The 16,969-nt window shown below is 38.5% G+C and overlaps 1 protein-coding gene across 1 annotated transcript; it reads left to right on the plus strand.

The window, feature by feature from the left end:
• Positions 1-8,798: 8,798 nt before the first annotated feature.
• them4 (thioesterase superfamily member 4) lies at positions 8,799-14,185 on the plus strand. The gene is made up of 6 exons (XM_036584940.1): positions 8,799-9,301; positions 9,571-9,760; positions 10,616-10,778; positions 10,997-11,107; positions 11,460-11,584; positions 12,676-14,185. The coding sequence occupies exons 1-6, from the start codon at positions 9,170-9,172 to the stop codon at positions 12,717-12,719; spliced, it is 765 nt and encodes a 254-aa protein (XP_036440833.1). The 5' UTR covers positions 8,799-9,169; the 3' UTR covers positions 12,720-14,185.
• Positions 14,186-16,969: the final 2,784 nt, after the last annotated feature.

Genomic DNA, 16,969 nt, shown 5'->3' on the forward strand with positions numbered 1-16,969 from the left:
CACTGTGTACCAACAAAAAAAACAGTGCACCCAACATTTAGTCAAAAAACATACACTCAGGATCCTCCCTAATGCTGTGTTTCACTTGGAAATATATCACAATATGGAAGAAACATACATTATATTTTCAGAATCACTTTGACATTAAAACAACAGCATGTGTGGCTGATGGGTGTTGGAATTGAATCAACATGGCAGGAATACAATTTCCTATGTTATGTTCATGTGAAACCCTGACTTTATACTGTATTTATTGAAACAACAATTGTTCATAGTACTGCTTATAGGAACCAGATGTCTGAAGAGTTTAATGCCTCTAAAAGCTGTAACAGAAAATTATTAAACAAACTGGTTATGAATATGCTGCCTGACAATTAAGCCATTGTGTAATGATAGTTTTGAGAAGGTTTTGGCCTGAAACATATATTTTAAAATCCATTCAGTGTGAAAAATTAAGAAAATGCTTGTTTAAAACTAAATTTTTTTTCCTTTGTGTAACATACGCAAGCATCAGGTCTTCCCTTTAACTAGAGAGCTGCACACAGCAGCAATGCTTTAGCAAATGCTGTATCCTGCTGTTGATATGATCTGCAAACAAATCTCTCTCCACATCTCAAATGCTGTTAAGAGTTACAGGAGACTACAGACAAAGAGAAAAGGTGTGGGTTTATGACACTGGCAAGCGTTTGTGACTGAAGCAGTTTTTACACTCATGTTTTATACCACTTGCCACTTCATTTTTGGAAAGATTTTAAAGTTGAATGCAATATGCTTTTACATTTTGGCAGGTTTCTATGACAGTCGCCACCTGATTTGCTTATGTGGCTCATCAGGCTCTCGTTCTTCCAGCTTTGCGCTTGAATGCCACAAAAGCTTTTACAGAAAAAGGGTTGACACTTCTCTTCAGGCCATATTGTGTTCTATTGTACCACATACTTATGTCAGATTGTGTGCTTGTGCATGTTGTCAGATGTCAGTTTCCGGACCTAGTGACCATCTGCACTTATACAAACACATTTTGCCACACTTCAAGTGTAGCTGTGTAGTTAGTCACAGCACTGCTTGATATTTGTAAACATTCAATATTACTGCTGGTGAACTTTACCTAAAGTACTGCTGCTGCTGGGTATGTTTTCTCTGTAGTCAAAATTAAATAAAAAAGAAAAAGGTAAAATGCTGACAGACTGTCATGAGGTCTGCAGTGTGCTGCTTTTAAAAGCGTAAAAGATATGCTCTGTTATATCTGAAATTAAATAATTGAGCCTTTTTTATTTATTACTAGTGTTCTGGGTCTACCTTGTCAAACATAATTAAAACATTTACAGTGCAGTACTTAAAGTACTTACAGTGTAGTGTTTATATATGGAATAATCTATTGTAATTTGCTTTTTCTGTTGCTTAATGTATTAGAATTGGTTCATGAGGAAATAAGTGAAATTATACTTTTAATAATGAGTAATCATATAGTTCAAATACAAGAAATCAATCAAAATCAAAAATGCAACCTATTTAGTTGGAAAAACTGTAGTCAGTTTTAGACGTTTTAAACTACTTTTAAATGCTTTCAAAAGAAAAACAGCATTAGATGGCAGGAATGTCTGAAGATGAAGACAATAAACCATAAAACACTGATGGTAAATATAACCTTTGATATTGTGACGTTATAAGGAAACTAGTGCTTCATATTATACCATGGTATACCTCAATAAAACATGTTTGAAATATGTTACTGATATCATATAGTGCTTTAGATAACGTCACTGATCGTTGTTTTGAGCATGCTGTCGGTAATTCATAATGAGCTCTTATAAAATTTTTATGATACCATTTTTGGTATGCACTGCAGTCAGTCTGGGGATTTCCAAAGTCTAATTTGATAGTTTCTGCTTTTCTGCGACTGCTGCAGATTATAGTTCGTGTTCTACATTTAAATATGTAATGCTGATAATGTGTGCCTTCACACCTCTAATCTACACATACAGTGGGTTTGTAGAATATGTGCCCTTATCTGTTGTCTATTGTTTCACTTCCTTTAAAAGAAAGTGCAACAAGGAGATTAATACTGATATTTGCTGTCATTATAATTTTTGTATATTACCTGTGCTATTATGGCAGTGATGATATTGTCCAGGGGAAACTGAAGCTTGGATATTGAGGCTGTGGACAAGGACGATGAAGAGAAAGTAGTAGGTATAATTGCTAGCCTCTGCAGGCCCTCTAAGCACTGCACCCCCTTCTCTAGTTTACACCTACTTCATAATAGAAAATTGCACACCAACCTTTAAATATCATCACTGTCCAAAAGGAAACAAACATACCTACATTTTTAATTAATAAACACATCAGCCGTCCTTTAAATTGTGTGGAAATTTCATACAGAATGGACCAATACAAATGTTTCAAAATTATTTATTTTTTTATTAATTTACTTTATATTAAAGTCCACCAATTTCTAAACATTTCTACTTACCTATTTGGTTAACATATAAAGAAAGTCATTCAGAGAAATTCTACAGAGTCAGAATTGTTCAGAGTGGTGTGATAAAAACCAGACGTATGAAGTGTTTATTGCCTCTAAAAGCTCCTCACAGAAAGTTCTTACATGAAATGGTTAAGAATATGCGATCTGAAACCCGAGACATTGTTTAACAAAAGTTTTGAGAAGGTTTTGGCCTAAAACCAATGTTTTAAAAGCCATTCATGTTGGAGAGGTTTTTGCTTTCTCCTGTAAAGTTACCATTTTTTGGAAGACAATATGTATTTTGTCACAGCAAATATTGTAAAAAGGGAGGAGCTGCAAATTTTACGTTTGAAGGATTATAAACATTTGCATTTGGACTTGCTGAAGACAGCACAATGTCAACATTCCTGTGGCTCAGTGTTTTCCATTTAAAATTTCATATTCTTTTTGCAGTGCTGATTAGGGGCGTTGTCTCGATTCAATTCAATATCTGTTACAACAGAGCTAAAACTAAAGCATTTACTCATAACAAATAAACCTACGGAAATGTTTTCCTTTTTTTTCCTTTGCCCACTGTGATCAAACTTCATTCATTCATTGTTTAACAAAAGTTTTCAGTTCTATTTGAACATTTTTTCCATTGTTTGATGTAGACTAGCTCCTGGTCTTCTCTTTAAACAGAGAAACACACTCAGCAGGATGTTGTAAGCCTCTATCCTGCAGATGAAAAAGCCTTCAGTGGACACTGCTGTAAATGGAGTACTCTAAACAAAAGAGTGTGGGTTTCTGTGACAGAGTAAGAAAAGGAGGGGTGGAAGAAGAGTCACGAAAGTCTGAAAAAAAGGAGGATGAAAGAACAAATAATTACAGCATGTCCGTATTTTCACAGCATACTCATGTAGCATGCATCCGTATATTCATATTTGTTCGTCAAACTTGGGAACAACAGAACTTCAGCACGGTGATAAAGGTCTACTACTCACTCTCAGATGACTTTTCTAGGGCAACAGTGTAGTTCTGGCTTTGCTAATGAACGATTCAGGTGCTGCCTTACACTCTGGATCTTCCAGTTCTTCCAGGTCAAATTATTTTTCACTCCTTTCATCTTCCTTTTCATCTACTATTATAGTAAAAAAATCTGAAAAAATAAGTTTTTTTTGGGACTATTTTATTGTACCCTGTTAGTACCTCTCCAGATTTTAAAAAGTATGCTTTAGGGCAAAATCTTATCCCACAATAATTATAACACATCATGCAGCATATTCATAATCATTTTGTGTAATAACTGTCTGTGAGGGAGCTTTTAAAAGCATTAAATTCTTTAGACGTCTGGTTCCTATCACCACCACTGTGAACAGTTCTGACTTTGTAAGTTCCTCTAGAGCACTTCACACCAAACCACCAAAAAAGAGATGAAAGTCTCTTTTAACAGCTGCTGTCTGTTACATAAGATAATGAACACCAGTTTTCTCAGATGTTGGCATAATTGCTACTGATCGGCCTTTAAACGTTTGTCATTAGTTATTAAGATCTGCACATTAATATAAATGGAGATCTTGTCGATCCCTTTAAATCATAATCTTGGTGTTCTTCCTGACTTGTCACCTTTGAAACCCCATTTCCCAAATTCTTGTTTTCCTGTAATATTCCACCAAGATGTAATGACTTTTGACATTATTTACTGATTATTACTTTTTACATTATTTATTGTGATTATTATTTTGTTCTGTTTTATTTACGTACTTTTTGACTGACTTAGAATGGATTTCTATTTCACACTCACATAGTAGTTTTACCACATAAACTGAGTAGTGTTTACAAAGTCTGCTTGTACATTTACACAGTTACAAACAAATACATTTAAATAAATCTTACCTAAACACAAACAAATGCAAATCTTAAAACATACTGAACACTCTATAAATCCACATTTAAAATTCTTGTTAGAAATGGGCAGACTCACTTTTGATATCTACCAGTTCTCATTTTTGGGAGCTGCTATTCTGGTTTTACCAGCTGGATGTGTAGGCCCTAAAGGTGGCTGACATTCTCTGAAAGGAGAGTTTAGAAACTATTCAAGGGGAGGCAAAGAGTCAAGGCTGTTGATAAGTAGAACACCCCATGCCAATGAGGATTTGGATGGATTATGGATTATTAGTGGACACTCCCACTCTGGTTCAACAGGGCTTGTGTCAGATGTAACAGGTGTGCATTGAAGTCCTGTCTGAAGTTGCCACTGTTGATGTTGCAACAGAATGGTTCCTGTTAAGACATAAAGAGGCATAGAAGGAGGTGGAGTTCTCATACAAGTCACAGTCATAGAATTGTATTTGTTTGGATTTAAAGCCATTTGACTGTTCAGACACCATCTGTCTAGGTTATCTAGAACCAACTGAGGAGATGTTACTTTGGGTCCTTGGCACCCATGGATCCACATCGTTCATGAGGACAGGGAAGATGAGAGGCCCATGAGCTTTTGCAAATCAGAGCAGCAAACCTGATGTCAAACTCTCTGCCTACAACCCAAAACAAAGCTACATAACTGTAGCATTAGGACAGGTCTGACACCCAGCTGCAGGAGAGACTTCATGGCGACAGAGCATCATGGTGACATGGCAAAAAAACTATTTATCAAATGCTTTTGAGACGTCAGTGGTGATACAAGTACTGATGGTAGATGGAGTATCAGAATCTTTATTTAAGGTATAAAGAATACTCATTAGGACATGAGTAGCTGATCATCCGGGTCTGCTACCAAACTGTGCAGGGCAAAGAGTTATGTCATTTTGTCATTTTTTACCCAATTTTCTTCAAACTCCTCTTTTTTGTCATTAAATGAACATATTCTTTTATTTTTATGTACATGTACTTTATGAATACTGTCGATATTACTATCGTACCACAATTTCTGAAACTAAAATGAGTAATTGCCTAAGAAGGCTAAAACCTAACTGATCATTACGTCTCCATTTTGTCTGGCAAGAGAAAACACCATGGAATAGGTTTGTAAATGTAACGTTCACTGTACATAACAATAAAGAAAGAAAGGACAATTTGTCCAAAAAATTATCAGTATGACATGACAGAACGTGAACTGGATTTCTGAAAACCCCATATGGACACAGACCCTACTTCATGTGCGTGTGCAGGACAATGACAGTGGTGTAGTAAGGGCAGAGGAACAAAAAAGGTAGATGTTATAGAGACTGCAATAGGTGTTATTTATATCCTCTGCTGATATATGGTCAAGCCCCTCTGGCTCAACTCACTGCTATACAGCTGTCTCTCCAGCTCCAGTACTCTGCGCAGTGCCTCTCTACGCACCTGATGAAACATGAGAAACACACCGAGGTCAGGTTAACTCATTACCTATTCTCTGATGAGAGATGGAGAGGATCTGATCTGTTTCAGCTTCAGTAACATTTGCATTAATGCATATTTTTTTACACATCACAGTACATACAACCTACATTTGCATTCTCTCCACTCACTCTGTACATATGTATATTATATTGATACTTGCATATCTGTATTTTTTACCACTTTACCGTCCTTCTGCACTTTATATGTAAATAATACTGTATTTTGCACTTCTGGTTAGATGCTAACTGCATTTCATTGACTCTGTACCTGTACTCCACACAATGACAAAGTTGAATCTAATCTAATCAATCAAACATTAAATAGAACAAAACTCAGAGGTTTCCAATGATAAAACTCCTCTATAAGAGTTATGTTACCCACCAGAATGAGTGCAGTGTGAGCCAGACGAGTCTCTCTCTGTTGGACGTGCTCCTGGTGCATCAGGGTCCTGGCTTGAACAGACCCAGCTTGGATGGCTCCTTCAAATTCTGCCTTCTGCACAGCATTATTGGTGCTGAACACAGATCAGCTGCAGGTTAGTTAAAAGGGTTAGCTGACTTAGTCACTAAAGGTTTTTAAGGCATTCAGCACTTCAGGCTTTGTTTAATCATACAGAAGAATTGCAAGGATAGATAAAAGACCTTTGAGCTTGAAACTGAAGCTGGTAGCCTTTTTAACAGACAAAACATTACATTACATTCAAAAACTGTGTAAGATTGACATATTGTTTGAAATGTTGCTAAAAGTGTATGAGGTTTGGAGGGTGTTTACTTTTGTTTTATGAATATGAAACTCCTCTAATCTTTCCTAATTCCTAACTTTCTATTACATTGAGTTGTATAGTGTACAGTTTTCCTGCCTCCAGCTCATCAGGTCTAAAATAAAACAATACATCAAATAAAGCAATTCTTACAAGCCACTTGCAAGCTTTTTTTTCCCAATAGAGTCTTGCACATCTAACCAAGGTGTAAATACAGTGGTAAAACAAATGAATTTATGCTCATCTATATCTAAATTTTAAACTTTCCCAAATATGTTTCACCAGACAAATTCTATGTAATATCTTGACTGACATGTCTTTTACAATATTATCATGATTATTATTATCATTATTGTTATTATTATTATTATTATTATTATTATTATTATTATTGCTGAACTATTTGTTTAGGCCTTTTCCCTTTTTTCCATTGTAAAGTATCAGCCCTTGCAGCAGGGAATGCCACATCACTAGAAAAACATTCCTGAAAACCACGTTATAGCGCTAATTTCCTGCAATCTCAACAACCCCAGTAAAGATGTTACCATATATTACAAACAACAAATCCTTAAATGACACTGAGGAATCTCACATATAATGTAACCAGTTTTGCTCTGTGGCCATGAAGCCAAAGCCACAGCAGAGCACGGTCTCTCCAAAAATGTTGACACAAAACAAGCAGAACACACCTTTCCAGCTCAGCAAGTCTGTCAGCTATTTCTTCCTCTTTCTGCGACACAGAAAGGTAACAGGGCGGCATATTTAGAAAGATTTCTAAGAGCCAAAGATACACGAGTAAGCGGCATGAGCAAATAAAGGCGAAGCTTGTTTATCTCTGTTTTATTACCTTTGTTCTGTCCCTCTCTCTCTGCACAAGAGTGCTCCTAAAACGCCGATCAGTCTGACCAAACATTTCCTGTAAGTATTAAACGAGCTTTTTTAGAAGACAGGCGATATATTCGATCCTTTGAACTACATATAAAAATGAATAAACAAACAAATTAACAAAAACAAGTAGACTTTCTGGTATAACACCATGTAAGTTAACCGTTGGCTGTAAGTAGTAACGTTAGCTAGGGAAGCCATCCGGTTGTTAAGGCAACAGGCTGATCAGGTCATGTGACCCGTGATTTCGGTAACGTGTGCAGACAGCGCCGTTCTGCGTAACTGCTGTTTAAATAGCATCAGTTCACATCTCCGCTCATTTTAACACGGGCATTCTCGGTGTACTTTTATTCAGGGAATCACAAAATATAAAAAAACATGGCTTCGACACGTCCAACGGGTTGGCTAATCACTTCCCTGCTCGATTCAAAGTGCATTTGCAGACGTGGGTTGATACTAGTTTTCGACAACCTCAGCTGTAAAATCATAAAGACTCATTCGCCTGTTATAATCAGTTTAATATTAAAAACGAGAGACTCGCATGGTTCCCTAGTGGAGTTAACCTAGCAAGGTGAAGTATGGAGGGTTTAGTATGTTGAAAGAGAGCAGAGCTTTCATGCTGCTGGAAGTAGTAGCAGAGGAGCATGACCACTTCCTATTCCTACCTTTAAATAAAAAAATGACTGCAAAACGCCAGAGGGCGCCCTCGAGCGAGTCCTCAATGAATGGGGGTGAACGGAGCTAAACGACTAAAAATGAAAGTTAAAATAGTTTCTACTCACTTGTCCAGGACCTTCATTTAACTGTGTAAAGTAGAAGGATGTATTTTACTAAAAAAGCAAAGAAAACCTACCTGTATGTTTCCCTTTTCTACAGCAAACGTGTTTTAAGCAGTAGGACTCTAGCATTACTGCTACGGAGTGCTGATTGGTTAGCATTACTGCCACTAAGTGCTGGTTGGCTGGTATTACTGCTCCTGAGTGCTGATTGGTTGGCGCGTGGAGCAGCGCTCTGGTTGAGTTAAGCAGTTCGCACTCACTGACGTCATGAACGTTCATGAGGCGCTATTATAAAGCTTCATACATTTTGAACTGGAGTTCAAAAGCATTAAAATATAACAGCGGTGTTAAAATATTTTATACTGTGTTCATGAAATGCATTCTTCTATATGAAAAAAAAAGTTTCATTATTTATAAACTATGATTTTGCTCAAATGCTCCGTAGTAACCCATTTATTTTGGCCTCGCTCGGGAGCGCCCTCCCGTGTCTGACAAACCCAACAGACATTACTGAGTGGCAGTTCTCCTCTCCACACAGTCTCTGGTAACAGTTACCAGAGACACCTCGATGTCATTTAGTCCGGCGCTGAAAGTCATATGATATTAGCTATGTTTATGTAGCTTAGCCAGTGTCTAAAAAAGGAAAACTTGTAAAAAAGGAACATTTCTTACACTACAGTGCCACATCTAGGTTAAATAAAACTACAGTGAGAACTTAATAGTCACTCACAGAAGAAAGCTATCACGTGTGTTAGCAGCCGAGTCTTTAGTATTAGCCTGCTAACGTTAGTTAGCTAACGTGGGCGCTGAGAACGCTGTCCGTTTCATCATCATGTTGAGATGATTTTAGCAGTAGTTTCTTGGACTCAGACTGCGGGACTGTGTTTTATTAGTAGGTGTTAGTGCGGACATTCCTTCATCATGATGCAGCCGGTAGCCAAAGGGCTCACCAGCATCATCCGTGCGTTCTCGTATCCGAACGTGCCCGGCGTTCTTGGGCTTCAGACACAGTGGAATTCGCCCTCAGCGTTCCAGAACATTCGCCCGCTTTCGGTAAGGTTCAACTTAGTTGGCTATTATAGCGTTAACTGCTTCTGTGCGAGTGTCCTGCCTTCTGACTCAAATACTCTGAATCCCCTAAGCTGACTATATGTCTGCACACATTTTCTGATTTTTGTGGATGGATGTATAATAACATCATAGTGTTAAAGACTGTGAATTTATAATGAATACTAATGTGTAATTGCCTCCTGTAAACCGGCTGATGAAATGTAGTGATTCGTCATTCTCCAGCGTCTGACTTGCCTCTCTCTATCCACAAGATGTCGCTGTGGCCCTTCGGTGCCCAGCCGCGGGACTTCAGCCAGCCCAATGCGTCATGGAGCCCAGAGATGCGGAGAGTTTATGATCATTATGTTGCGCTGTGTGAGGTGGAGACTGTAGGGGGCGAGAAGAAGAGGGGACCTTGGCGGAAGCTGCCCAGCTACAACCGTACTCTAAAATACGCCAGAGGTGATTTACATGGTCCGTTCTCTCCTTGTGGCTGATTTTCCTGACCCAGGTCCAGTGCACTAAAGTTTGAAGCCAGACTCGTTCATTTGCTCTCTTTGTTGAGAGGCACTTTCCCGCTGCCTCAGTTTACTCGAGGAATGCATTAAGAAAAGTCTTTAAGAAATTAAGATACATCTAAGCTTAATTAGTAGACATAGTAATAATCCATTGCACAGTCCATCTTGACCTAGGAACGATGTTTGGGCTCTGGTCAAGGCACTAGGCCGAAACCTCATAAGTGGACGATGTCCCAACTCTAAAAACACCCTTCCATTAAAGCTGGCCTGAATCGTAAATCCTTCCTTCCGTACCGTGACGTAACTCTGAGTGAAACATGATATTACTGAAGGTAGGATTGGTGGAGGAGCAGGTGACAGATGATGTTATTGGTTAATATGATTGTCCGATGCCAGCTAGTATATTGTGACAGCCAAAAACCAGAAGATGTTTTAGAGTTGCGCAAAAGTCATTACATGGTGGAAAAAAAAGGGGCAATTTTGATTTCAGGTTGACTTTAATGTGCTGCAAATTTAACAGCACAGCCACTTCAGATGAGCTCTGAATTTACCCTCAAAGAGCAGATTATAGATAAGCATAGATGTATAATTTAGTGACAGTACTGTTGACTTGTTCAGTGCTACATATTATGTCTAGATAGACAGATGCCTCCATCATGTCGCCAGTACCATCCAACCTGAGAGAAACAAGATAACTCGTGCTCTGGCATTGCCATTAGATGCATAGACAAATATGAGGATATGAAAATACATAGTTTATGGTAAAAGTACTGAAAATTACCCTTTTTCCATCCATCAGGAGGAGCATATCTTAGTAAAATGATCCAGTCCAAAGCTCGACTGTTCACGAGGAGCATAAAGGAGCACGGAGCAGCGTTTGAGTATGCCATTTTTGTGAACAAGCAGGAGAAGAGATGTGTATGTGTGTTTCAATCTGGACATCTACTGGAGGGACCACCTGGGTGAGCAAACACCATCTCACAGAAACACATACTCAAATATCTGAATGTCACAGTACATTGTGGTTTGGCAGAGACAGTTACCGGTCTTGAGTATAAGCATTATAAGCAATGTATACTACTGATTGACAAATATATCTGTGGTCCTTTTTGTGAGAAAAGGGGGAATCCCCTTGCATGTAACATGGGAAGTGATGTAAGCCTGCTTTCCTGTGCCACAGGCATGTGCACGGAGGAGCAATAGCTACCATGATTGATACTGTGACGGGTGGTCTTGCTGGTTGCCTGTCTGGGCCCATAATGACTGCCAACCTCAACATCAATTATCGCAGGTACAACGTTCTTAACTCAGAAATTCAGAGGTGGCCACCAGCACAGTGTTCCAGCATTGTTTGTCATGTAGTTTTCCCAGTATTCGTTTCAGAATAAAATGTTGTCATATTTTACCACTTGTGTTAGAAAATAAAAACTAAGAGCTTATTTAAAACATGTAACCTTTACAGAACTGCACAGAAATGTAGTTTACCATATAATGTGTATTACCTTGTAACACAAAAGTCCATTGAAAATGTTCAGTTTTACACTTTGACCTCAAAGCCACACTGTCTACCTAACCTGTAAGCAGTTTAATACCAACAGTCTTTCTTACAGATGTTCTCTCTCTTGTACTTTGTTCTCATATAGCCCGATACCGCTGGGTAGTGTAGTCCTTATTCACAGTGCTCTGGATCGTGTGGAGGGCAGAAAAACCTTCTTAACCTGTAGGGTGACCAGCACTGATGAGACTAGACTACACACAGATGCAACAGGTAGAGCAATAAAGACGCACACAAACACAAAAGCACAGTGGGGGCCACAAAGGACATATTCATAGTTTATAGCAGTTCATATGTGCATTACTATGTTAATCACATGGACTATATTCCATTAAAAATGACAGTTTCCAAGTTAATGAGCATATATTAGTATTGTGTATTAGAAGTGACTGTTCCTGTTGTTTAAATCAGTACGAATAGTTTACCCATGTTAGAGGGGAAAAACTAAATGCCATAAAAGTCTACATGTCTCAGTGAGGGCATGCCTGCAGTACAGGAGCGAAAAAACCTAGACGTACTGCAGTGTGAAAAAGAAAGAATCTCGCTTTTGAACTTTTCCACATTACTGTACCTCTCGGCTCTTTGTTTTTCTCTTGCAATTTTGATCAACGACAAGGAGGAGTTAGGATGTTTTGCCCTTGTGTGCAGGCATGTGTTTTAATGCCCAGATATTGGGGATGAAGTGATGAACTACTCAAGTAGTAAAGATGAAAAGACCAAAGATGAAATAGGCAAAAGGACATAATTATATCTTTTATTTTTGGTTATTTCTGTGCACTTCCATGCACATGTTTGGTTGTTTTGTGGTAATAGCTTTTCAGTTTTCCCATTTAAGTAAATTTAACTACTGGGAAATTAATTTAAATGAATTAATATAGTATAAATTCATCTGTTGCATGCATACCTTGTACACTGCCTTTGTTTTTTTTTGAACAAGTATAAATAAAATGGCAAAAAATAGCTGGTCATAGCAAACCCAACAACATGGAATATAAAAAAGTGTAGAAAAGATTAATGTTAAATGTTTTTAAATCACCTCTGTCACCTAAAGGGCAGGAATAATTAACTGTGCATAGAAGCCTTTAACTGTAGAATTATGAAGTTTGTAAATTACAAAAATTCATTTATAAACGCATTTAAACACCCGCCACTTACAGAAAACTGTATATTGCACAATGCTTAAAATACATAAATACATATAGTAAACATTTTCTTTCTCTCTCTCTCTCTCTCTCTCTCACCCACCCTCTCTCTCACCCTCCCTCCCTCCCTCCCTCCCTCCCTCCCTCCCTCCCTCCCCACAGCGTTATTTGTGTCAATTAATATGGGCCATTTATTTGGGACATAAGGTTTAAAGCAGGCCAGAAGCCACCATATTTGTGTGTGCGTGGATTGGGTAGGTGTGTGTGCGTGTATGAAATGACCAGCTAGTGGTACAAATGTTTGACCTCTGCCAGCTGTCAGAGCCACATGAGACTTCCTCTGATGTGTCTGATATTTAGTTACCTTAACATGCCAGAGAGCAAATATTTATTTTATATATTTCTTTAACTGTGTATTTATTGACATTTTACCACCGTTACTACTTACTCATGAACTGTGTGTTAGACTTTTACTTGGGATAAGCTTTGAGATGGTGCTTGACATATCATACATTAACTACCATTAAAGTTATTAAAATAATACTTTACAAGTAATATCCTTTTGATGATTCTGTGCAGTTATTCATGTATAATGGAATTATTTTTATATAAATATGCAGTCTTATATCTGTGTAAATTTGTTTTGTGAATGCCTCAAAGTTTTTTCTGTAAAGCCATTATTTTTGAAAAGTGTACTTCACTTAGTCTACACAACTATCCTTACAGCAAAACATGCTGTAAGGCATATGTGTCAAGTTCCAGTCCTCGTGGGCCAAAGCACTGCAGACTTCAGCACACTGCCTCATTAAACAGACCTGATTCAGCTCATCAGCTAATTAGCAAGGCCTTTATGAACTGAATTCAGAGGGTTAGATAAGAGTAAACGCTAATCTCCGCAGCACTTTGGCCCAGACGGTCCCCAGTTTGACGTGCCTGCTGTAAGGAGTAGGTACAAATAAAATACAGTATAGGACTGGAATCATGAAGCCTTGCTGAGACTTCTTTTAAGAAATGTTATCCGTGTTTTTTATACTGCCAGTATAGAAGTCCAGCAAAGCTTTGTTTCGTATGGAACAGTAGTGCTGACTCAGTGTTCTGAGTTTCCAAATATGGTCTGGACCTAGTAAGTGGAAGTAAGCCTGGGTGATGGAATAACATGGCATGTTGCACTTTTCTGAGCGCTCCACTTGACGTTACTGGTTCTACAACACCAGGTAACGGCCAGTTACAGAGAGGTTGTTAATAACAATCAGTATTGTTGCACTGTAATATCACTGAATAGTAACACTTGTAGTTGACTGAATGTTATACCATTTTTCCACCATCTTATTTAAGTTTCCTTTCCTTTGTTAAATAGTTCATTTTTGTACATGGTGAATAGAAAATGACTGGTTTCCATTGTCAGACCCCTTGCTGTTACACCTGAGTCCGGAACACTGGTCACCTGTCCATCGCAATTTACCAGCAAAACACAGCTGAACAAACCTGACCATTCTGTCTGCTTTGCGAAGTGTTGACTCTGCAGTTCTGGGTGTCTTTTGTCCATAGTTGCTGGTTCCTGGTGTATCTCTTGTTGGGTCTTTTGTGTTCTTGTTCTGTGTTCTCATGTTTTTTGGACTGTTTGTGTGTCACTTTTTTCAATAAACTCCTCATGAGCTCACATCTAACCTCACCTAGTTTCTGAACTTGTTATTCATTGATCTTTTTTTTTTTTAAATTGTGATAGGCTATTGCTTTACAGGTGCGCTGTTTCTGTTGCTTAACCAGTTCATTCAGGCCAGCTAAATATGGTGAAATGTACTGTGTTTTGTGAAAATGTGACATATTAATAAAATATAGTGACATTTATATCATGCTGCTTACCCCTTTGAGGAAATCACTAGTGAGAGTGAAGATTACAGTCGCTTGTCTGCAAGACTGAGGCTCATAACTGTGACTTGAATAGAGGTAACCTTTCATTTCTGGATTGGAGATGGTTCAATTTTCGTTCACAAAGCAAACCCGAGATTACACGCACATACACAATTGTAATGTTATCTTCCGTATTCCACCACAGAGAGCTTCCAACCTTGCATCTCATCTATACCTTGCTATAGCCTCCTCCCCTTTTCACTATTATTCCAGTAAAAAGGCCTAAATAACACCACAGAGTTACGGTAATGAATGACACACTGTCCACATCTGAAGAGGACGCATTCATATTGGGAGTCTTTGAAGTTAGCACCTCAGTGATGATACAGTGATTCAATATGACACCTATAGTGCATGCTACAGCGTGGTATGGCCTTTGTCCGTTCTCACTGGGCTCTTTCCGTTCCTTACGTCTCAGCAGCTTTGAGAAGGATTAGAACACATTACCAAGACTGCACACAGACAGAAAACATGGAAAAGACATTAAATAACAATGTGGTTTTATGAAGCCAGTATTTTTTTAGTTTTTTTTTCAGTGTTTTGTAGATCTGATCTGTAGGACTACATACATGGTTTTGAACGGATGAACGGATAATACAAAAAGGTGAACAGATTTTTCTTGAAAGACTATACAAGTGGCCTTCCCAACTTTAGATAAGTTCCTAGTGTGTGGTGCAGACTAACAGGAGGATAGAGTTACCCCTTCATCAACCAATTCTCAGGTCAGGTCCTTAAAGACAGAGTTGAAGCTAGAGGTTAAGGCAAAACATGGTAAGGCAAATGGTACCAAAAAGAAAACCTTTACTTTACCACTATTTTACCATTATTAACGTTACTCGGACAACGTAGGTTCAGTGGTCATTTTTCTATCCAGACACCATGAACCCTGGTTACAATGACAACCACTGTAAAGAAAGTCCAGATCTGGAAGTTTCTCTGTAATGCACTTTCACATCAAACCACTCTGAATGACTTTGGTTATTTGGTCTCAAAGACTGCATTGTGCAGAAGAGTTGACAAATCAAGGATCCCCTTTACGCCTCATTCTACACAACACTGCCCGTGGGTGTAATGGAGACTGACCTACTGTAGATAAACCTAAAATAGCGAGAAATGTTTGTATCTGGTATTTTGTGCGTGATTGTGACCATCAGTCCCGAGAGAAAGACTTGACGAGCCCAATAACCAGCGCTCCATGCGTCTCCAGCGCGCTCCAGTCACAGCGCTTGATATTCAGCGGCCATACATTACGCAATTAAAGGCGTAAACTGACTACAGTAACACTAACTGACACATTACAGTCCAACAAATTAGCCTTTAGATCCATTATGTGGTTATATCCTCTTATCCCCTGCAGAAAAATTACCATTAGAATTAAGAATTAGAAAATACTTTCTAGTGGAAATTGGCCGAATGGTTTTCATTAGCTTCCTGTAGAACATCTTTAGATCCCATTAGGAAACCATCAGATACATTTAGAAACAGCCATTGGTCACCTGTTAAATCTTTAGGAACTTCTGTGATATATTGTGATATCAACCCATCAAAAAAGCCAAAACACATAACAAAACAATCAGGAACCAACAGAACAGGGTTCTATGAGTTTTTCAGCAGCGTCCTTTAATTCATTCCAGGAATATTAACCTCTCACGCTCCTACATGAACGAACCAACTCGACTAAAGGTCATTTTCAGTTGTTTTGGCTGTAACATATTTAATTTTACAGTAATCTTTTTTTCCATAGGACTGTTAGACCTGCTGTATATTCACTGACCCTTCACCTTCACACAGAGCTGATCAGTGTTTTTCACCTGTCAATCAGAAACGCTGCTCATTAAGCTCTTACGAAGCAGCGCTTTAGCGCAGACGCCGTTTCAGGATTTTATGTCACCTTTTTAATGAAACCTTTTCTGTAGAGTTTTAAAGTATTTGCGGATTTCATCAGAAATTATTTTTAGATCCCTATCTCTCTGTCCCAGCGGGCCCCACATCTCTATCTCCATCTCTCTCTTTCTCTCTCTCTCTCTCTCTCTCTCTCTCTCTCTCTCTCTCTCTATGTAGGGCAGCAGGTTGTGTGTTGGTGTCTGAGGAGTAGCCGAGCTCAGCTCTGGTCCAGGCGGCTTTAGCTGATGGCTTGTGTGGGACTAAAGCGAATATCCGCGGTGGGGCTTTTTTTTCCACCCGCGGTACGAACGTTAAAACCTCTCTCTCTCTCTCTCTCCTCTCTCTCTCTCTCTCTCTCTCTCTCTCTCTCTCTCTCTCTCTCTCTCTCTCTCTCTCTCTCTCCCCCTTTCTTCCACAGTAAAACATGCCGACTCGAGCGTTTTATCTTAGACGCGATAGATCGTATAAATATTAACCCATTAATATCTATACCTTAAAATGTATGTCTTTATAAATGATGCCTGAACTTTATAAATGATGCCTGAATTAACAAATAATATATAAATCCACTCAACCACGCGGCTATAAAGTTAATTACTTAATTATTCAAATGAAATATAGTCTTTTGTAGTCACATACTGATTTTTAACGAAACAAACAA

This window comes from Colossoma macropomum, unplaced genomic scaffold (genome assembly GCF_904425465.1).
Source record: "Colossoma macropomum unplaced genomic scaffold, Colossoma_macropomum, whole genome shotgun sequence".
NCBI classification, from domain to species: Eukaryota; Metazoa; Chordata; class Actinopteri; order Characiformes; family Serrasalmidae; genus Colossoma; species Colossoma macropomum.